Source organism: Sceloporus occidentalis, unplaced genomic scaffold (assembly GCF_023333645.1).
Source record: "Sceloporus occidentalis isolate IW3139 unplaced genomic scaffold, rSceOcc1.0.p SCAF_99, whole genome shotgun sequence".
NCBI classification, from domain to species: domain Eukaryota; kingdom Metazoa; phylum Chordata; class Lepidosauria; order Squamata; family Phrynosomatidae; genus Sceloporus; species Sceloporus occidentalis.
Genome location: NW_028317079.1, coordinates 2885014 through 2908624, shown reverse-complemented (window position 1 = coordinate 2908624; position 23611 = coordinate 2885014). Strand labels below are relative to the sequence as shown.

Sequence of the window (23611 nt, the reverse complement as noted above, 5' to 3'; positions counted from 1 at the left end):
CATTACATTGTTTCGAGCCTTTTTGTAATAGTGCGTGACCTCCCTACACATCCCTGAGTGGGGAAGAATTTCGGATCGGTCAAGGGGACCCCCCTTCTATACAACAGCAAAACAGTAGAACTCCGGTGTCAACATAGCCTAAGTTAATTATACATAAAAGCAACAAACCTGAAGGAGCAAACTCCAGATTAACCCACCATACTCAGCCGCTCCGTTTAGACCCCAAGCATATAAACACCGCAGGTTCCATACGCTTAAGCGTTTTGGCACATAATGAGTAGCCATATAAACTGAATATTATTGATTTATATAGCGCTATCATATTCCGCAGCGCAGTACAACGGAATAGTCATACTGCTCATGGGTATTTGGAGAATAGCACTTCAGCCTACCGATTGTCCCCTTAAACTTTAGTCAGTTTAGCCATTAAAGTGACAGCAGAAATAACTATTTAGGGAGGGAGTGCAGGAGCGGCCAAGCTGAACTCGCACAGCCCTTTTCTGCCCGTCTCCCTGAGGATAACGGATCTGTGTGTGTTAGGAGACGGAGGGCGGGGATTCGCGAAAGGAAACGCCAAAAAAAAAAAAAAAAAAAAAAGACCTGAAACTGAGGAAAAAAGTTTAAAGTAAGATGGCTGCTGGGGCTGGGATGAGCCCGTGTGAGAGTTTATTCGGGATCCGTTGCACCGCTGCGGTATGGTGAACTCCAGCAGGGTCATACCTCAGACGCAGCCGGATATGGAGGGTGAGGAGAAGAAGAGGAGGAAGAAGCGGGATCTGGAGAGAAGGGCAGTGCCACAGGACATGTTAGAGATGGACACCCTGCCTAGGCAGGAACTACCCCTTGGCCCCAGCGCCAGGCCGCCCCCTGGGGGCGCCACTCCGTCACCTCTGTCTTCGTGTTCCAGGCAGGCGTGGAGCAGGGACAATCCTGGCTTTGACGCGGAGGAAGACGGTATGGAGGAAGAAGAGGATGGGGAGGACGGCATGGTGGTGGAGATGGATGTGGAGTGGCATCCTTCCGCAGGACCTGGCAGGAGGTCCGCATCCCTGGTATCGTCCAGCAGTGGGGGCAGCACCGGGATGGTCGGGTATCCTCATCACCACCCAAACAGTATGGGTGGCCAGGGTCCAAGGAGCCGCAGGAGGAGAGGGGAGCCGGGCATCGCACACGGCAGAGCCGGGAATGGCCCCGAGCAGCCTCCGGCACCAGAGGGACCTGCCAGCATCTTGTACTGCATTAGGGGTAAGCGATCATCATCCTCGGTGCCTAAGGGGTTAATGATCTGCCCAGTTCCTGGTTAACTGAATTATTGATAAATGGATATCTCATTATAAGGGAATGAACAGAAACACTAACATTCCACTGCAAGGTCTGTTTTGTTTGTCTATAAGTATTAGAGCGGCTCTTAACACTATTCAAGAAAGTCTATAAGAAACTATTCCATAGCTTGAATAGTGACCTTATCACCATAGCAACCAGTGAACTCTTTCTGTAGATTTGAACCGTACAGCAGTAAACCGTAAAGCTCGTTATTGGTACAGAAGCCCCTGTGTAGTTCTTCTTACACATCGAAAAATGACATATTTAGGTAACGTGTCAGGGGAAAGCGATCAGAGGCTTTAATACAGGAACATGAATGCATGGATGCCGCAACCTCACTATGCCATCTTTTCAACGCAATGCATGGATATCATGTCCAATATGACCGCTTTGGGCAAAAGAATATGCAATGGAGGTTGCGCCAGGTCCTCTGTTGTGTAAATGGGCCAGTTGGTGAAATCAGAGATCTGTCCCAGTGAGCAGTGACTCCACCAGATAGGAAATTAATCAGATGATACTGGTCCTGTCCCCCTGCTGCAAAACTGGGGGTGGGAGATCGTCCTTTTGGGTGACAGTCAATGGACTATGGAGTCTATGCCAACTCAGCACACCCACAGTAGACAGCATTAAAAGGCACTGTGCCTTTAAGACACTGAACAGTGAGCTTGGCTGGCCTGTGTCGGGTAAATACATTGCTTACTGCCATGGTCTTCTACAACCTATGAGGTTATAGAAGCACTGTACAAGTAAATGAGTGCCTAACGAAATAAACTCTGTAGGTGTTTTTAACCCGTTAATGACAAAGCCCGTACACGTACGGGCTCAAAATGCATTGTTTTCAATGGGTTTAGGGACCGCCCATTGTACTTAAGGGGTTAATAAAATAGATCCTTTAGCTTTGACACGCAATATATTACAAGATGCACACGTTCTGTTAAAATCTTCGTAGATTTTGCTTGCAGGCACTTTTGAGACAAAGCACCGTAACGGAAGTCAGGATGGCTTGAGGTACATAGAAATTTTCCACTTCTTACCCAGCTCGTCATCCACATTAAAATACCAAGCAGGCCACATTTTCCGTATTTTTTTTCCCCTCTGCGAGTAATGGTCTCATGATGAATCTTGGCACATGTTCTGTCTGCAGCAGATGTTTTAATAAAGATTCCAGACTCTACAAATAGTTATTTTGCGTTCTTTAACCCCTTAAGGACAATGGGCGGTCCCTAAACCCATTGAAAACAATGCATTTTGAGCCCGTACATGTACAGGCTTTGTCATTAAGGGGTTAAGCATACAGAAAAATAAAAACAATGTAACTGCTAGTTTTTTATATGGATTTTTTTTTTTAGCATTTTTTGTCCCAAAACAAAACTGGCTCGCTTGATACTTAGGGATAAGATTGTGTTTAACCGATAAATTCCTGAAATGTATGGCTTTCACGTATGTCAACACTTGGGTGACAGTCAATTAGCATTTCTTAACCCCATAATGACAAAACCCATACGTTCATTGTTTTCAATGGGTTTAGGGACCGCCCATTGTCTTTAAGGGGTTAATAATACAAGACAAAACAGGAGGTGACATATGAAAAACAGCCAATGGTTAATAGAGATCCAAGTTAGAAGTACCCCATAGAATGCCTCGCTCTAATCTCCCAGGGAGGTCGTGTGACTGGTGGACTTGGCAAGCAGTCTACAAAGTGAGGAGGCGGAGTCTAAGCATCACATGATTGCCTGCAATAAAGCCTACGCTTCAGATAATGTAACAATAGGTAAATGCCCTTTCTATGATGGTACAGTACATTATTCTTTATCACACTGCTTACATTACGAAACGACTTTTTTATATATAATGTCGAATACGTTTATACAAAAATATTTTTCGGTTAGGACTTTAAGTGCCTTTTGTTTTTTGACAGTTCTATACAGATAAAAAAAGGGGTGGTTAATAATTTGACATTCTTGACTGTTTTTTGCAGGCCTTTGGTGCACACGATATACAGAGGATCGTATAAGTTCAAGGGAAAAGTACCTAAAAATTATACTGCGTGAGCTGGTCACCTATATCGTGTTCCTGTTCATTTTGTGTGTTTGTAAGTGCCATATTATCGTGAAAGATTTCACTTAACCTTTCAAGACTTGCTAGATGCTTAGTCTGTGAAACTTAAATGTGGGAGGACCTTTTTAAATAAATCCAGCAGTTGGATTCCGATTGTTGCTATAGTGATAAAATACTTTACACCAGTATTAGTGTGTATGTGTGTGTGTGTATATATATATATATATATATATATATATATAATTTTTTATTATTATTATTTTTTGATAAATGCTATCTTTATTTTGAGCAAAGTGTGACAGATAGTTGTGAGTTTAACTCCCTTAAATCACTGCTCATCGTAAAGGATCAAGTGTTGAGTTAAACCTGCATAATGCATAGTGCAATCAGTAAGATGACACTCGAGACTTTTCACTGATTTAAATTTGTTTTTCACACGTTCTTTCTGTGAGACAAATCTTTTTTATGCTGCATCCACTTCCGTAGAGTTGGGCAAACCGAGGTGAGCTGAAGCTCAACAAGTGGTTTGGCTCAGTTTTTTTGTTTTTAGGATGAGATGAGTAGGAGCTGGAGCCAGGTAAAACTCCTCTGTTTTATTTTATGATCCTTTCTGGCTGGAGGGTGAGTCTGAGTGTATACGTGTGTGTGTGTGTGTGTGTGTGTGTGCTGATTTGGCTTGGATAGTGCCGTAACACAAATTCCCAAGGCCCCTTACAAGCTTTGTTTTAAGTGCCCCTTCTTGTATACGTACTTGAGTAAACACAAAATGCAGCGTTTAAGTGATCATTTCATTTATTGAAGGTGAAGCCTATACACCCCTCCCCTACGCCTACTAAGTGGTTGTGTTACCCTTGGTGGCGACAACTGCAATGAAACATTTGTGATAACTGGCAATAAGTCTCTTAAATAGCTGTGGAGGAATTTTTTTATTTATTTATTTTTTATTGTTAATTTTTTTAACAAAATACAAAAATACATTTCTTTTTATATTCGTTTGTTATCACTAAATCAACGAATAAGAACATACAGGTACAAAAACATATTAGACATGTTAAAAAGATTCCCCTGTTGCGACCATATCCTTAATTAAGCTTATATATTATCACCAAGATTTATATTAATATCATTTATTGAGTTATTTGACATCAACATTAATAATTTAGAGAGTCTGTCAATCTAGCCTGCCTTGCTGTATTTGGTCTAACCATAGGCTCCAAAAATGATATCTATTTTGGTTCCATATTGATTAAGATACGATTCCTTTTTCCATCTGGAGTTGATAAATCAGTTGGGTTTTAACTTTATTCCAATCAATCCCTTCAGTAGTCTTCCAATTTCTTCCAATTTCTATTTTAATAGATAGTAATAAATGAAAAAGAAGTCGGAGATCTTTATTATTAGATTTAGGGGGATTTAAATGTAATAATGCCAAATCTGAGGTCAATCTCCATTCGGAGCCAAAAATCTTTTCCAATCGGAAGGAAATCCTTTTCCAAAAACCATAGCTAGAGGAGCAACTCCACCAAATATGGAGCTCATCTTCTCTCAGTGCTCCACACCTCCAGCAGTTTGGAATATTATTTTTAAACATTTTTGTTAGAATTGTTGGTACTCTATACCACCTGTTCATTAATTTAAACTGTAATTCATTCAGATTAAGATTGTGTATGTATTTATTTGTGAGATTCAAAGCCTGATCCCAATCTGATGTATCAATTTCCCTATTCAAATCTTTCTCCCATTTTTTAAGTGCTGGCGGGATAAGTTCTTTTTTATATGAATTTATCACCGTCATGGACTTTGTAAGGACTTTCCTATAATCATTAGCTTTTAATATTTTTATAAGGATTCCTATGGATTTATTATTATCCTCTATATATAATGAGTTAGATAAATAACTTTTAACCCTCAGATATTTAAAACAATTCGCTGAGGACAAAGAAAATTGTGATTGTAGTATAGCAAAGCTTTTAATATTTATATTGTCATATAGCTCTGCTATCGTGTTTATACCTGCTTTTTCCCAGTCTGCTAGATTTAGATCTTCATTTAGATTTTGGATTACCTTTAACGGTAAGCATGAGATAATTTTATCTCCAAGCCTAATCTTTTTTTTATGTATTCCCAGCTCTTAAGTAAATGTAAAAGAACTGGATTGTTTGTGGTTTTTATAAATTCTTTAGATTTTCTTCTAGGGATCCAAAAAAGAGATTGGAGATCTCTAGCTAGAATATCTTTACATTCCAAATCATACCATGTTTCGTGAATAGCCTTTTCATTTAGGGTCAATAGAATATGAGACAGTTGCGCAGCATAATCTTTAATAATTGGCATTCCCAAGCCGCCATTTTGTCTACTTTTTGCTAATAGTTGGGAATTTAACCTTGGTCTTTTAGAGGCCCAAATAAATCTTGAAAATGCATTTTGTATTAAATCTGCCCAGTCTGTAGATATCCTAAAAGGAATCATCCTAAATATGTAGGTACATTTTGGTAAAATATACATTTTAACTGTATTCAGTCTGCCCATCCAAGAAATATATAGAGGTCGCCATTTTTTAAAAGATTAATTTCTTTTATTAATGAAAGAATATTATTTTCCAACCAGTCCAATGGATTTGCTACGATTTTTAATCCTAGATAGTTTAATGAGTTTTTTTATCCACGAGAAACCAAATTTTTCAATTTGTAATTTTTGTGACTGTTCCAAATATAGAGGAAGTATCACTGACTTTGAAACATTCAATTTATAATTAGATAATAAGCTATAGTGATCGATCAAAATCATAAGATTTTTCAGTGAGTCAACAGGATTTCGCATAGTCAGAAGAATATCATCGGCATATAGTTGAATTTTATAAGTACCCTTTGTACCGCAGCCTGAAATCTCTCTACTTAATCTGATCTCCCTAGAAAGAGGTTCTAGGGAGAGCACATAAAGGAGAGGTGAAAGAGTCAACCCTGCCTAGTGCCATTAGTTATTGTGAACCATATAGGTTCTATTCCCTGGGCCACTACTCTCCCCATTGGGGTTGTATATACCGCCATAATTGCTTGATGGATTCTTCCAGTGAATCCAAATGATGTTAAAACTTCAGACATGTATCTCCAGCTGACCCTGTCGAAAGCCTTTTCGGCGTCTAGTGACAGGGTCATCTGGGGCTCAGCCAATAGCTTCGCCTCCGCAAGTATGTCGGCAAGAGTTCTTATGTGATTAACCGGAGACCTACCAGTTAGAAATCCTACCTGGTCTTTATGAATCAATTTAGGAAGCACCAATTTCAGCCTCTGCGCTAATATTCCAGTATATATCTTAATATCTAGGTTTAGTAAGGTAATGGGTCTATAACTAGCAATTTCTTCTGGATTTTTCCCTATCTTTAGAATGGGTATAATATTGCCCTTTAATATTTCAGCTGGAACGGTTCCTGTGTCCATAAATTCATTAAAGGCTGTAGTCAGTCGTAAAGCTATTTCATTTATAAAGATTTTGTAGAATTTGGCGTTATATCCATCTGGACCTGGTGTTTTATTTAGTTTCAATATTTTAATTCTATATTTTACCTCTTCTACAGTAATAGTTCTATTTAGGTCCTTTAGACTCTCTTTTGTTAATTTAGGGAATATTTTATGACTAAAATAGTCATTTATCTCAACCTCTGAAGCTTTCTGAGGAATGTTATATAATGATGAATAGAAGTCGGTAAAAGCCTTTTATCGTTCTGGACTATCTTTATTATATTATTTTTAGTTCTATTCTTTATTAGGTTAGATAACATTTTACTAGCTCTTTCTATATTTTATATCTTTTGTGTCGTTATCTTGAAAGTATAATTGTGTTATTTCCTTTTATGTGTGCAATGTCAACGTCTCATCATTAATTTATCATTGAGTCTCCATTCTGGTTGTAATTTAGTTATTGTATCCTTAATATCTAGATTATGGTCTGACCACGTAACTTCATGAATTCTAGATTTTTCGACCCAAGACATTCGTTAATTTCTAACGATAATTTGTTTTCCCTTAGTCCTAACGGCAGCACAAGAGGGGTATTACTGCCCCTGTGAACAATTAGGACAGGTGGAAAATTAATGATTTACACAATTAAATAAGCAATTAACCCCCTTTACCCCACCTATAAAGGGAACTCCATCCCTAACCACAGTGTGCTATAACAAGAATAATAAAAAAAAAATATAAGAGGGAGGGATATTAGTGTGCTGCCGTTAGGACTAAGGGAAAACAAATTATCGTTAGAAATTAACGATTCCCTTACGTCCTAACTGGCAGCACAAGAGGGGAAGTAGCTAGACGATCACCTATGAGGGAGGGTCTTCCGGCTGAACGACGTTCAGAACAGACCGCCCAAAGCAGTGTCTTCCGAACGTCTTAAATTTAGCCTATATCGGCTTATAAAAGTGGAGTTAGAACTCCAGGAGGCTGCAGCACAGCGTAAAGTAGAACCTGTAATCAGGTAGAGCAGCGTATGCAAGTTCAATAAACAGAACACCAAAGTCCAGTACAGAATAGCCAATGAGCAAGCCAAGGTCAGGAAGCCAGAAGTCAGGATCGTTGCAGGGTAAGCCGAGGTCAGGAAGCCAGAAGTCAGGATCGTCGTGAGGAAAGCCAGAGTCAAACGCCAGGAAATCGGAAACAGGAACAAGCCGGGCCGGTAACGGGAAATCAACAGGAACGCGTACTGAGAAGACACTATGCAAGATAGGTACAACCATCAGAAGGCGAAGCTGGAAGGTTTCTGAGGTTCTTAAATAAGCAGAGGAAGTCCAGGCATCAATTAACAAATTCTCGCCAAAAATCCGTTACGTCACTTCCGGTTCGCGGCCATCTTGGGATTGGCGAGATCGTAAAATCCTACAAGGAGCGGTAGTACCGGCTGGCGCCACTAGGTGGCGTGCAGAGGACCGCGTGCACGCAGCAGGACCGGACCTGGCTCCAGCAGTGGACGGCTGACGTGTTGAGCTGCGAGGTCTTCCCCTTCCTCGCGGCGGCGGAGGCTGTCTCGCAGAGGCGGGAGGTCTCCCTCTCCTCCTCGGCGGTTGCGGTAAGGCGGGAGGTCTCCCTCTTTTCCGCGGCGGCTGAGGCTGCTGTCCTGAGGCGGGAGGTCTCCCTCTTTTCCGCGGCGGTTGCAGCTGCTGCGGTAAGGCGGGGAGTCTCCCTCTTCTCCGCGGTGGTTGCGGCTGCCGTGGCACGGTGAGAGGTCTCCCTCTTCTCCTCGGCGGCTGCCGGTCCGAGGACCCAGAGGCACCAGCAGCCAGGTATGTGACAGTATCATGGAAATTGGAGGGCAGATGTAAGCCAGCCCGAACCTCCAAGGGATGAACAGAGCATCTATCGCCCAAGGATTGTCCTCCCTGTATAGGGAGCAGAAGATCTTCACCTTGGCGTTGAACCTCGTAGCCATTAAGTCGATATCTGGCATTCCCCACCGAAGAGTAATTTGATTAAATACTTCCTGGTTTAGTGACCATTCGCCTGGAACACTGAGACCCCGACTCAGACGGTCCGCTACCACATTGAGAGATCCCCGAATGTGGACTGCAGAGAGGTGGGAGAGGTTCTGCTCTGCCCATGATAGGATCATTCCCACTTCCTTGAGAAGAGGTTGAGATCTCGTGCCACCCTGTTTGTAGATGTAATAAACCGCCGTCATGTTGTCTGAATGAACTCTCACCGCTTTGCCGCGGATTTGAGGAGCAAAGTGAAGGAGTGCCAATCTGATTGCTCTGAGCTCTCTGGAGTTCGAAGACATAAGGCTCTCTGGACGGGACCAAGTACCTTGTACTGGAATGTCCTCTAGATGGGCTGCGTCCATGGTCAACAGAATCCAGGCTGGCTGAATCAAGGACCTCCCATCTTCAGATGCTCCCACCAACTGAGGGAGCGACGGACTTGAGGAGACAGGGTGCACACTTTGTTCAACCCTAATGGGTTGCGATTCCAAATGCCCAAAACTTCTGATTGGAGAGGGCGTAGGTGCCAAAGGGCCCAAGGGACTGCATCCGCAGTCGCTGACATGTGCCCTAACATCTAGAGACAGAGAGAGAATCATCCGGGACGAGTCAATTATGAACCCCAGAAACTTCCTGGAAGTGGAAGGAACCAACTCGGACTATTGGTAGTTTACTATCCACCCTAACTGGTGGAGAAAAGCCAGAGCCTGCTGAAGATGAGAATACAGAATTTCTGTAGAAGCGGCTTTTAGAAGCCAATCGTCTAAATATGGGACGATATCTAGGCCTTCTAGACTCAAGATTGCTACCACGGCAACTACAACCTTGGTAAAGGTATGAGGAGCAGAGGAGATTCCGAAGGGAAGGGCAGCAAACTGAAGGTGTTTCACTTCGCCACAAAGGGATACAGCCACACGCAGATACTTCCTGTGGCCTTGGCAAACAGGAACATGAAGGTAAGCGTCCTTCAAAGTCTATAGAGACCATCACGTCTCCCGGCAGCAACATATTTATTACAGAGCGGATGGACTCCATGCGGAATTTCTTTCTCGCTATGAACTTGTTCAAATAGCGAAGATTTATGATCATCTGCCAGTCTCCTGTGATCTTGGGCACTAGGAAGATTGGCGAAAAGACGCCGGATCCACGCTCTTCTGGAGGAACTTCCTCCAACGCCTTCTTCTGTATATAGGCGTGGATAGATGCCTCTAGGACTCTGTGCCTCTCGCGCTAGAGAATCCTTGTCAGAACAAAATTCAGAGGAGGTAGGGAAACAAATTTTATTTTGTAGCCTGACCGGACTACATCTAACACCCAGAGGTCTGGTATGGACCTCTCCCAAGCCTCCAGAAAAAAAGATAGACGACCTCCCACCAGGGGGTCTAGCACTGGAGGAGGGGTTACCTCCGGACTCTCTGGCGCCAGACGTTCTTTCTCTTCTCATAGGACCTGCGAGAGCGACCTGCTCCTCTCTTCTGAGTCCCCTGACGCCATTGGGATCTAGAAGGTCCCTGGGACCTGTATCCTCTGGACTGTCTGTCCCTCCCTCTAGAAGCCTGCTGGGGGAGGGATTGCCTTTCTTGTCAGAAAGGCCCGCCATGATCATGTCCAGCTCACTGCCAAACAGCTTGCCAGGTTCGTAAGGCAACCCACAAAGTGAAAATTTGGAGGCGTTATCCGCTTTCCAGGGTTTTAACCATAGGGGTCTCCTTGCAGCAGCAGATAGCACCAAAGATTTGAAGGCTAGCTTCAGATGTTGAGGCGCAGCATTCGAAAGGAATTCCACAGCCAGTTGAGCCGTTTTAAACTGCTTCAAGATATCGTCTCTTGGAACACCTGCATCAATATCTGACTGGATTTGAGACACTCTGGTGCGCAGAAAATGCGTAACCTCACTAGATGCTATAGCCACAGAAGCTGAGGCAGAAGCAGCCGCATAATTGCGGCGCAGGGAACACTCTGCGCGCCTATCCATGGCATCCTGTAAAGAAGATCCATCATCCGCCGGTACCACGGTCCTCTTGGACATCTTGGCGATGGCCATATCGACTTTAGGGGGAGGACCCCATGGGTGCTGCTGGTCTACATTAAGCGGAAACGTAGATTTGAACCGCTTGGTGATAACCGGACCTTTTTCTGGGAATTTCCATTCAGTCTCCATTAACTTAATGAGAGACTCATCCACTTTGAAGGCCCTTTGCCCTCTAGAGGTGGTTTCTGGAGCTTCCTTAGGGTCAACATCCTGGTCCCCTGACCGGATGGACTTTAGTAACCATTGGGTTTTCTCAATGGGAAACCAGAACGATAAAGCAGGTTCTTCTTCTTCAGAAGAGTCATGCTCATCTACAGAGAGATAAGCGTCTTCAGACATAGGGACCACCCTAGGAGGGGACTGGGCCCTAGGTCTCTTTATCTGGAGTGTATCCTCAAATCTCTTGATAGAGGATCCAACAAAATTTTAACCCAATCATCATATCACGTATATTGGGTTCTGCTTCAGGGGGATCTCTGCAACTTGAGCAGCTACTATAAGGGTAAGCATCCTCTAGAGGTATATCACACCCGCGGCAGGTAAAATGCCTGCGCTTGGCAGTGGACTTGCGCCTCTCAGGAGCAGGATCCTCTGGCTATGGGATGACATCTGCAAAAGAGATGACCAAAATAATATAAAGAGTTTTATTAAACATAAAAATCTTCTTAGTTATACCTACCCTGAGATTGAAAATGCAAGGGAAGGATAACACACAAAGCCAAAGATAGACAGGAGACTCTAGGAAGGCTAACTAATAGCTGTACCAAGAGACAGCCTAAAGGACACTAACGGGTTAATATACACTGGCAGAGAGCCAAAACGGGAAGCCACGCCCCCTGGAAGAAACAAACTTTCTATGGGATTATTACTGCTGCTGAGGGAAAAGAAATAGATTCCTCCCCCTCAGCAGCTAAAACAGTACAGGGAGGCATAGAGAACTCCAGAACATCACAGCCTAGATCAGCAGACATGAAGATAAGCAGCTGGGAGGAGACATCCAAACCAGTCAGGTATAGATCCAGCACAAACACAGATAATGCTGGGTGAAATGAGGCCGTCCTGCAGCACAGCAGGGCAGCAGATAAAAATAGGATACGCAATCCAACAGGAGGGCACCTGAAAAAAAGTAAAATAAAGGTTAGCAAGCTAACACAAGGTCTCACACAGAGACCACCACCTGTCCCAATATGTCCAAAGGACAGAAAAAAGCACACTGTGGTTAGGGGTGGAGTTCCCTTTATAGGTGGGGTAAAGGGGGTTAATTGCTTACTTAATTGTGTAAATCATAAATTTTCCACCTGTCCTAATTGTTCACAGGGGCAGTAATACCCCTCTTGTGCTGCCAGTTAGGACGTAAGGGAACATGTTAATATCAGCAATTGCAAGATCTATTCTTGAATAGGCAATGTGGGATTTAGAAAAACAAGTGTATTCACGTTCTATTTTGTGAATAGTACGCCATATATCATATAATGAATGCTGTTGTAACAAGATTTGTAATTTTTTAGCTTGAGAAATGATATTCTTATCTTTTATGTTACCCTTTAAGGTCATTTTGTCTAGATAAGGATCAGGAACACAGTTAAAGTCTCCCATCCATATTAGTGGGCCCTGCTTTATATCCATTATTTTCTGAATTAATAATGACAAAAAGGAAACCGAGGACTGATTTGGGGCATAGACATTGGCTAAAGTCATCAATTTCTTATTTATTTCTACAATCATTATAATAAATCTACCGTCAGGATCTAAATCGACAAATTTAACGTTTATGTCTGTCCCTTTGGCAAACACAATTGCCACTCCTCTCTTTTTTTTTTTTTCCTTTAATGATGCCGAAAATAAGAGGGGAAATCTGTGTTTTCATATTGATCTTATCTAAGAGCCTCCAATGGGTTTCTTGTAAAAAAAACTAATTTTTATATTCTCTGACCATAAACGGTTTAACAATATTGAACGTTTTTGCGGGGAATTAAGCCCCTGCACATTAATTGAGGCAAATCTCAACACTATTTATATAGCTTTAGATAATAATATCCTGGTGAGATCATACAATTGGTCATTTGCAACGGGGAATCTAGATACACAAATAACAACATTCTTATTACACATACAAAAACATAAAACATAGATTTGTAAGCAACCATTTGAGTAAGTGATTGCATACTTCCACCTGTGTACCTCCAAAATACACTAGTGGACGTTGCCATCTAGCTGATGGCAGTCGGAGCCTCCAGGGGCAATACTATCTATACTTCTTAATATTGGTCTCCTATAAAATGAAGGAGTATATAATAATATATACAGTTAAAAAAAAAATAAAAAAAGATATACTCTTAAGGTCCTACCAAAACATATAACTCTAACTATATATTCCATATAGCATTACCAAAGACCAAGGTCCAATCATATCCAAATGTGTGTAAGTTATGTGAATAGTGTATATAAATATCTATTTTTATAGTTCTTCCAAAAATATATCTATCTATAAACGAGTATATACCATATAGTGTTAAAAGGGAACCAAAATCTGTATTCACCTAACAAGTCCTACATCCATCCAAGTGTTGAATATAAATTGATATAAATAGTATCATGTGTACAAAAACAAGCAAAAAAAACCCATAAATATATATTATATATATATATATATTATTACTAATATAAGATAAGTGAATTCTTTTACTTTATAGTTCTCCCATAAGATATAACTCTAAATTAATATATTTCGTGTGACTTAAGTAAAGGCCAAAGTGTATTGAACATCTAATGGGTCATGTATCCACCCAAATATGTGTAGTTATGTGAATGGTGTATATACATAATATATTCTTATAATTCTTCCGAAAATATGACTATAGACTAATATGTACCGTGTAGCGTTAAAGATAGACCAAAATCTATATTCATCTAACAGGTCATATTTCCACCCGAGTGTTGAGTATGAAATGATATAAATAATATCGTGTAGAAAAAAAGAAAAAAAAAAAAGTGAGAAATAAATGTAGTGGTAGAGTGTAATAATGTGAATTGCATTGTCACAAATAGTCATGTGTGAAGAAAAGAGAAAAAAAAAAAAGTGATAATTAAATATAATAATTGTGGCCTCCGCTTCACTATCTCAATGTACTTTTCATACATAATATATTGCACATATTAAAGTGTAATAATGTGAACTGCATTGTCACGTGTATCCATGTGTAGAAAGGAAAAAAAAAATTAGTGATAATTAGATATAATAATTGTGACCTTCACTTCATTATCTCAATGTACTCTTCAGGCATAATATATTACACATATTAAAAAAGAGAAAATTAATATAGAAAATAATAAAAAAATAAAAAAACTACTCATTTTCATCGTTCCTAGTGGATTGGGCGTCTTATCTGTTACTGTATATTTTATTTGATAACATCCATTTTTTCAGTTTTTCCGGTGAATCGAAAGACCAAGATTTATGATCATATACGATTTTCAGCGGCACGGCCCATTTATATCGAATGTCTTTCTGTCTCAAAATCTCCGTAAACTCCGCATATTGACGTCTCTTGGCTCTGTTATAATATGATAAATCTTGTAGAGTTTTGATACCTTCGTATGGTTTAGGAGGTATTGTGTTTCTTGCTTTTTTTTTTAAATATTATCTTTTATCCTTGAGGAAGTAAAGTGAATTAAAACATCTCTTGGTGTTTGAGGATATGCTAGAGGGTTTGGCTATTCTATGGCATCTATCCCATAATTGAGTATTTATTTCAGATTTCATGCCCATTGCATCCAGAAAGCTTTTCATGAATTCTTCAAGTTTTTCATTTGTAATTATTGCTTGAATCCCTCGAAATCTAAGATTATTCTGTCTAAAACGATCTTCTTGGTCTGCCAGCTTTTGCTCAAGCAGATCAGTTTTAATTGAATTTTGTTTTATAGTGTCCCGTAAGAGTTCTGTCTGCGATTCCAGTAAATCCAGCTTTTCTTCGTTATGATTTACTCTTTTTGCCATAGCTGTTAAGTCAGTTTTTAAATCTTGTATGTTGGTCTCTATAACTTGTTTGATCTGTTCAAATTGAGCTTCTAAGGCAGGGCTTGACAAATTTGTTGTGAATCTAGGCGCCAGGTAAAAAAGTTAGGAGCCAGGATTTTTTTAAACTAACAGTTGGTTAGGAGTGATCCGATCATCATCAGCCCACTTACTAAAATCACAGCGTTTGACCTGGAAGCACCCTGGACTTTCAGGTCAGTGCTGTTTTTTTTTTATTATTATTATTTTTTTTTACTCTTTCGATGCTGATGTTCCATTGGAGCACAGCATTGACTGATATTTAGTCCCCACAAGCTTGTGGGGAAAAATGTTAACCCCTGCAATGCCACGAATGTGTCATACACAAGTGTGGCATTGAAGGGGTTAATGCTGCACTGTCGCTCTCATGGAGCGATCAGGCAGCAGGGGGGTGTTGGGGCTGGTGTCCACACTCATGTGGAGACCAAAGAACCTTCTCCCCTGTCCCTGAAGCTGCCTCTGGCAGCTGGGACTCAATTGCTGGTCTATAGACCAGCCATTGCAGGGAGGGGAGTCTTTGATGACTGCTGTAGGCTTCCATGCCTACAGGAATCATTAAAGGGCTTGTGGGGGCTCGTTTTTGCTGTTGCTGGTCTGCCTGGGCTCTATATGCTCTATATGATATTGCTTCTATTCATCTAAATGAAATACAGTGATTATCCAACCTCTAACTCACCGATTTTCTATTAACTTTTACACCAGCTCTTTCTGGTGGATACATTTTGCATATAAGTTTTACATATATAAATTACCCATTGTACACCGGTACGGAATTTGATGGTGCTATATAAAACAATAAATAATAATAATAATAATATGCTGCATATTTACAACCTAGAATGCATCTATGGCTTCACGTCACGGAAAATCGGTCACTTAACGACCTTTGATGGTCCTGAACCGTCAAATTAAATAAGCTTAGAAAGTGATCAACGATCACTTTCTTCGCTTAAACGGTGTTGCTGTAATGCCTCGATGTCGAGGCATTCAGTAATGCCGAGATCGGCATCGGGGGCCATGTCTGGGCCCCTCCCCGGGGCATCAACATCCGCCATACATTGTATGGCGGCGGACGCCCGTTTTAAAAGTGTTTAGGAGGCGATCAACGATCACCTCCTAAACTTAAATGGTGTCGCTGGAATGCCTCAATCAGGAGGCATCCAGCGACACCAAACACTTACCTCTGGATGGACTGTGACCGCTCCGGAGAGCGGTCACAGCCGCCACTGCCGGTGATCTTCACCATCAGCAAGATGGCGGCCGCCCTGTAAAAAAAAAAAATCAAGTTTTAAAAGTTCGCTAGATGGTCTCCAGAGAACTCTGGCTCCACTTGCAGGTTGAATACAGGTACTGCATTCAACCATGCAAGTCAATGGAGCCCAGCTTTCTAATCACAATGTAATATAGTAAAATATAAAAAAAAATAAAAAAAAAAAATAATAATAATTATGCAGTGATGTCACTAGAGGAACCATCCAGTACCAGCAAAATGTGTAAAAAAAAATATAAAAAAATAAGTAAAAAATGTTATTATTTTGAGCAAGTGCTAAAATTTCTCAAAAATCTCAACAAAGAGTTAAAATAAAAGCACTTCAAATACCCAAGGGTAAAAAAAAAAATGGCTGATGGGGTAAATTGGAGTGGCCGAGCTCAAAGATAGGGCATAGGTACAGACTGACCAAAATGGAGAAAAAAGCGCACTTCCCAAATGTGGCATTTTAAATCTCAAACATGACAAACCCATGCATGTGGGGTATCACTGCACTCAGGAGATGTTCCTGAACACACATCGGGGTGTTGTTTGACAGTGACATATACCAGCACCTATATATCTATAGCTAAAGTACAATTTGTGTGGAAAAAAACAATTACTATTACAAAGTGTGGTTGTATAATGGGTGTATGGGAAGGGTTAGAATAACAGCATTTGAAATACCCTGTGGTGTCTAGTTTTCAAAAATATATGGTTTGACAGGGTTAAACTGAGTTAACCGGCTTCAAAGATATTCCAAAGAGGAGATGGAGGCAGAATGACCAGATTTGTTAAAAAAGGTTTGGAAATCATAAAACGCTGGTTGTACTTATTGCCCTATAACTTACAAAAAACAGCAAAAAAACATAAAAACATTGGGTATTTCTAAACTCAGGACAAGTAGTAGAATCTATTTAGCTAGTTTTTTTACTTGCTTTTTTAGGTGAGTAAAAGATTTTTCAAATAAAAGTCATGATATGATCAAAATAGTGGTATCTGAAGAAAGCCCATCTTGTCCTGAAAAAAACAATATATAACTTATGTGGGTACACTAAATGGGTGAGAAAATTACAGCTGAACACAAGCACCACAAAAGTATTAAAACAGCCTCGGTCCCACAGGGTACAAAAAGAAAAAATGAGCCCGGTCCTTAAGGGGTTAATCCTGTTCTGTTACATCCAAATGGACATTAACTTGAAAAAACAATTTGAACGTTGGCTTCCTGCAAAATGTCTCTAAGGACTTTTCTGCCATAGAGTTACAGTTAAAAGGTTTTAATTGCCTTTTTTTCTTTTGTTTGAAACCTGTTCAATCCCTCTTAGAATGCTCTGGGGAAAAAAATCAATTACCCTCTAAAAGAATTTGATAAAATGACCCCACTGTTTGCATGTGCTTCTATTTTAGTTTGGTTTAAGCTCCCCCTCTGAGCTAGTTAGTCTTTAAAATATTAGAAATATTAACAGGTTATTCAGCTGGATCACTTGTGTGTTCCCATTTCCAACCTCTGGGTTGTTAACTCAAGAGCAGCAGCATGCTGGATGTTTAACACAAATAACATTAAACACATATAAATATATAATTGATTATTTAATTTTGATGGTTAAATAATAATAAATAATGGTTAAATAATAATAATAAATAATAATATTTTAACTCTGGCTTCACTATTCATAAAGATGATTTGACACCAGCAAGTTTTTTAAGCCAAGTGTATTAGCTGGCCCCGTTTAATGCATAATTCAGTGCCAATGTAGATTTTCAAGATCTTGCTGATTTACTTATACGTCATGCGGGTCCAGCCTGGCTCGTCCCTCAGCCTCAGTTCCCAGGCGTTGGCTCTTCGTAGTGGTTAGTGAAGTCAAGGGGCTGAGACATAACTCTCCTGCAAACTCTTTCTTTAGTGAATAAACCCCAAAGCCTATCCTCTTTGGATAGAAAATAAAAACAGTGAAATGTGTTTGGATGAAAAAAAAATATTTTAGACAAGTTTCCAAGAACTTCCTGCAAGTAGTGCTCTCCCTGAGTAGCAACAGACATTGTATATACATTCACTCCTTTACCACGAAAGGTAAGCAGATATCCAGAGAGTACCTTCATCCTCTGTCTTGTCCACGTTGTTTGGGAAAAGTAGTAGGATTTAGAGCTATGGTTTTGATTAAAAACAAGGTGTTGGCATAATGAGGTCAGAACCGGGAATTCATTTGTCTTCTTGGTGGGTGCCTGGTGAAGTAGGGTATATATTATACCATCTAAAGGTGAGCATGTCGGTGACGGCCTGAGTCAGCACAGCATAAACAAGATTGCTGGTGGCTGGTGTGTTTCTCATAGACATTCTTGGTTTTACACTTTGTGGTAATGGAGTTGAGAATGAGCGATTGAGCTCTATGATCTATGCGATGAGGCTCTTGTAGAACTGCACGGTATTGATTGTGTGGTTTCACTTAGACATCCACGAGGAGTGCCAGGATATTAACCTGGAATAATCGATGCCCAATTAAACTATGGCCTCCTCTGGACCAGTTATCCATTTGGCTTATAAGCTACACCATTCTTACTACAAGTACATATGTATATACTGTATTGAGTAATAGTAAAAAAAAAAAAAAAAAGTGCTTAGACCTTCAATAATGAAAGATAAAATGCATGGTATGCTGTATTTTGTTGGGTGTTATCTTGTTTTCCCAAATATTTTCTTTGGAGAACCATTGAGCACTGTAAAATTATTTTAGAAACGGAATTCGTAGCTGTCATTTTATACTGTATGATGATATGCCACTGTTCCGTTTTTTGTTTTGTACTGCAGTGACCTATGGGATGGTGGCTTCAACCATGTTTTACTATACTAAAGCTATGTCTCAGCTTTTCATGGACATGCCAATCTCAAACAATGAGAGGACCACCTTCAAGAACCTACTGACTATGGAAGATTTCTGGAAGGTAATATACAGCATAATATTAGAACAGGGCTTGACAAATTTGTTGTGAATCTAGGCGCCAGGTAAAAAAGTTAGGAGCCAGGATTTTTTTAAGCTAACAGTTGGTCAGGAGTGATCTGATCATCATCAGCCCACTTACTAAAATCACAGCGTTTGACCTGGAAGCACCCTGGACTTTCAGGTCAGTGCTGTTTTTTTGGTTTTGTTTTTTTTTTAACTCTTTTGATGCTGATGTTCCATTGGAGCACAGCATTGACTGATATTTAGTCCCCACAAGCTTGTGGGGACAAATGTAAACCCCTGCAATGCCACGAATGTGTCATACACAATTGTGGCATTGAAGGGGTTAACGCCGCACTGTCGCTCTCATGGAGCGATCAGGCAGCAGGGGGGTGTTGGGGCTGCTCCCCACACTCATGTGGAGACCAAAGAACCCTCTCCCCTGTCCCTGAAGCTGCCTCTGGCATCTGGGAAGCAATTGCTGGTCTATAGACCAGCCACTGCAGGGGGGAGTCTCTTTGATGACGACTGTAGGCTTCCATGCCTACAGGAATCATCAAAGGGCTTGTGGGGGCTCGTTTTTGCTGTTGCTGGTCTGCCTGGGCTTCCAGGCAGACCACCAGCAGCAGAGTCCCGTACAAAACAGGAATTAACCCCTGAAGGGCATTGAAGGGGTTAACGCTGCATTGTCGCTCTCATGGAGCGATCAGGCAGCAGGGGGGTGTTGGGTCAGGTCCCCACACTTGTGTGGGGGCCCAATCAACACACAACCCCCTTCCCTGAAGCTGCCTGTGGCAGCTGAAAACACGATTGCTGGTTTAACAGCAACCGTGTTTTCAGCCTACAGGATCACTCCGTGGGAGTGATCTCAGGCTCGGGGGCGGGCTCTGTGTGGCTGTGCTGTCTGCCCAGACTCCTGGGCAGACAGCAGCAGCGCCCCCGTGTGGTGACTCAGCCTCTTACATCCACAATTTTTTCTGGATGTAAGAGGCTGACAAAACCTAGGCTCCAGGACAAAATTCTCTGTCGCCATGGCGACCTGGCGCCTGGGATTTGTCGAGCCCTGTATTAGAAAATTAAGTAAAGCTGTTTTTGTGGAGGGTATACTTATGAATAAATGGTAAATAAGCCTGACAGAGTATGTGTGTGTGGTTTTTTGTTTTTTTCTATCTGCAGTTTACAGAAGGCCCTTTGCTAGATGGTCTGTACTGGGATACGTGGTACAATAACAGAAGCATTGGTGAAAATCAAAGCTTCATCTACTATGAGAACATGCTCTTAGGAGTACCCAGGCTTCGGCAGCTTAAAGTCAGGAACGGGACATGTACTATACCAGACGATTTAAGGGATGAAATCAAGGACTGTTATGATATGTATTCTGTTGGAAATGAAGACACGTCACCCTTTGGCCTCCGTAACGGTACTGCGTAAGTACAATCCCTCAAGATTGTAAACCTGCGAGCAGGGCTCTCCACACCTAATGTATCGGTTTGTCTTAGTCCGTCAATTCTCGTCTTGTCGTACCCCTTGAATATATGTATTGTATTAAGCGCTGGGTAAAGTGTTGGCGTTATATAAATAAAAGATAATAATAATACCCAAAGCTAAAATCCTTTATTCTTGGCATACATTACAATTGAAGCCCTAGACAGGATACCAAAAGCCTGGATGTTTTTCTTACCTGTGCCTGAACACTCAATGTCAACCCTATTCGAGTACTGTAGTTTTTAACCAGGCTTAGTTGTGTTCTGGTTCTCTGTCAAATCCTAATGGTTTATATTCTGTTTTATAGGTGGACGTACACCGACGAAAAGGACTTGAATGGCAGCAGCCAGTGGGGTGTCTTCTCCTCGTACAGTGGGGCTGGATATTACTTAGACCTGTCAAGGACCAGGGATGAGTCTGCTGTGCAGATTAAAACACTCAAGAGGAATCTTTGGCTGGATCGAGGCACCAGAGCAGTGTTTATTGATTTTTCTGTCTACAATGGAAACCTGAACCTTTTCTGTGTTGTAAAGTATGGAATTTATTTTACAGTTTAATCAAATGGGCTTTCGATTCATCTTATAGAACAAGAAATGACCCTGCATGGCCGAATAACCTGTTTGAAATTACTTTTGAGGCTTATTTTTCCATGCAAAGTAAACTTCAGAAGCGTGTGTTTTAATATACAAACTACGAAATTCTCCCTGAGCTTAAGGAATACACATGCTTTTTTGCTTCTAAAGCCCTATTTGAATGTTTATTGGTTAAATAACACAATTGTTTTATATAAAAATCCCATTTAAAATGTTTATCCTCCCTTCTTCAAGGAAGGCTCCTCAGCATTCATCTAATTTGTTTGGATTGTTTTATGCGTTTATTGGGAAGTCCCATGGAAAACATTTTTTAATGCGCTTGGCTATCATGTGCATTAAAGTGTATGATGATCAGAGTGTCCCTTATATAGTGTCCTAGAACAGTGAGTTTAATTCAATAAACTTTCTTTATCTGTCGGCCTGTCACTATTGTTGTGAGTCATGTGATATTTTGTTCCTGTTCAAACACCACAACAACCAAAACAAAGCTACTTTTTTTTCATGTTTACTGGTAATTAAAAAAAAAAAAATATTGGTGAGAGTTCCTGTTGGACTATTAGTTAAGCAGAGAGTGGGTGTTACATGAAATTATAGACTTTGTGGCCCCCAATGCACTTTAGGAAAATAATTGTTTTTACTTGACTAAATTTAAAATATATGCACCATTTGTATGCCTTGTGTGGTTGTTTTTCAGACTTCTAGCCGAGTTCCCAGCAACAGGAGGCGTGATAACATCCTGGCAGTTTCAGACTGTGAAGATGATCCACTATGTTTCATCATTTGACTTTTTTTTGGCTGCCTGTGAAATTGCGTTCTGCATTTTTCTTCTATATTACGTGGTGGAAGAGTTCATTGAGATCCATCTCCATAGGCTGCATTACTTCCGTAGTCTGTGGAACTGCATAGATATTGTTATTCTTGTGGTGAGCATCATCCCAGTCGTACCCTTGTCGACTAGTCGTTTACCGTCATGGGCATTTAACAATAAAAAAACTATTGAATATTTACAGTGTACAAGCCAAAATGTAAAAAATGCATCCTTAAGATGTGACTTCTAAGCCACTCACAGAATTTCAGGTTAGATGAACATTATTCCATGACCCTGTCCTTTGTTCTAGTTGCTAGTGGTAGGGGTACTACTGCCTTTTTGGGATCAAAACACCAACTTTTTGTGCCTTGCATATAATTATCACTTCCAATATGTTTGTTTATGTATTTGTTGTAACACATGAGCGTTGTTTTTTATTTTAATGTTTTATGTATTTTTTTTCTGTGTTACTAGCTCTCGCTGACCGGAGTAGGAATCAACTTGTACAGAATGTCCTCTGTAGACCAACCACTAAGCCACCTTTTGGTGGACCAGAATACATTCCCTAACTTTGAGTCTCTGGCTTACTGGCAGATTCAGTTCAACAACATTGCAGCAGTTACTGTGTTCTTCGGATGGTTGAAGGTATTTGCAATAAGTGTCTTCCTTTCTTGCGGGAATGTATTCTATACATATTCTAATTGATTTAAAATCCAAGCTTTAGAACATAGATTTTGACTAATCTTGTTAGTTTATGTGTGTGTGTGATTTTATATATATATATATAGATAGATAGATAGATAGATAGATATAGATATATATCCTGTGACATGCAGGATAGAAGACTCATTTTCTAGCTGAGGAAATTCCAACATTTATAAATATATGTATCAATTTTTTGTATTTTTATTTTTACACAGCTGTTCAAGTTTGTTGACTTCAACAGAACTATGACTCAGTTATCAACAACCATGTCTCGGTGCGCCAAAGATATCCTTGGTTTCTCCATTATGTTTTTTATCGTCTTTCTTGCCTATGCCCAGTTTGCATACCTTGTATTTGGCACTCAGGTTGATGACTTCAGTACTTTCCAAGATTGCATGTAAGTAGATACAGTGGGCATTTTATGTTGACTTCCCCATCCAAGTACTTCCCAAGGCTGTTTTGCATTCAGACGACTATGATTTGGACCCAACCATTGGCTAGTTTCCTCTTTGAGATCAGTTCATAGCACTCTGTGTGGCACAGCATACAGAAAGTCTCTTTTATATATTAGAAATATATGTATGGGAAAGTACAAAAACAATGCCTACTCTTAGGAGATCTAACATTGTTTCCTCGAATGTAATAGATTGGTGAAGCAAACTGCTTCACTGTCAAACAGGGACAGATACCAGTTTGCCTAAACCATAAGCAAGTAGCCTACCAGCATGTATTGAAGTGGGACACTGCTGCATCTGTCCTTTTTTAACCTTTCCACTCAATCAGACCTCTATTCCCTAAAACAGGACTTACCTCATTAGTTACAAGAAAAAACGGAATGTTCTAATCATCTGCTAGATTGAAACTCTTTCACCAAGTTAAGAACCCAATGCCAATA

The 23611-nt window shown here is 40.5% G+C and overlaps 1 protein-coding gene across 1 annotated transcript in view; it reads left to right on the top strand.

Annotated features, from left to right (window-relative positions):
* The first annotated feature begins 695 nt into the window (after positions 1-695).
* LOC149284115 (polycystin-2-like) overlaps positions 696-23611 on the top strand; it is a 29036-nt gene continuing 6120 nt past the window's right edge. Inside the window, exons 1-8 of the mRNA XM_089497157.1 lie at positions 696-1245; positions 3302-3415; positions 18993-19126; positions 20302-20552; positions 20918-21142; positions 21898-22126; positions 22486-22656; positions 22932-23113. Coding sequence (XP_089353283.1) covers positions 696-1245; positions 3302-3415; positions 18993-19126; positions 20302-20552; positions 20918-21142; positions 21898-22126; positions 22486-22656; positions 22932-23113 — 1856 coding nt within the window. The remainder of the gene's footprint in view (positions 1246-3301; positions 3416-18992; positions 19127-20301; positions 20553-20917; positions 21143-21897; positions 22127-22485; positions 22657-22931; positions 23114-23611) is intronic.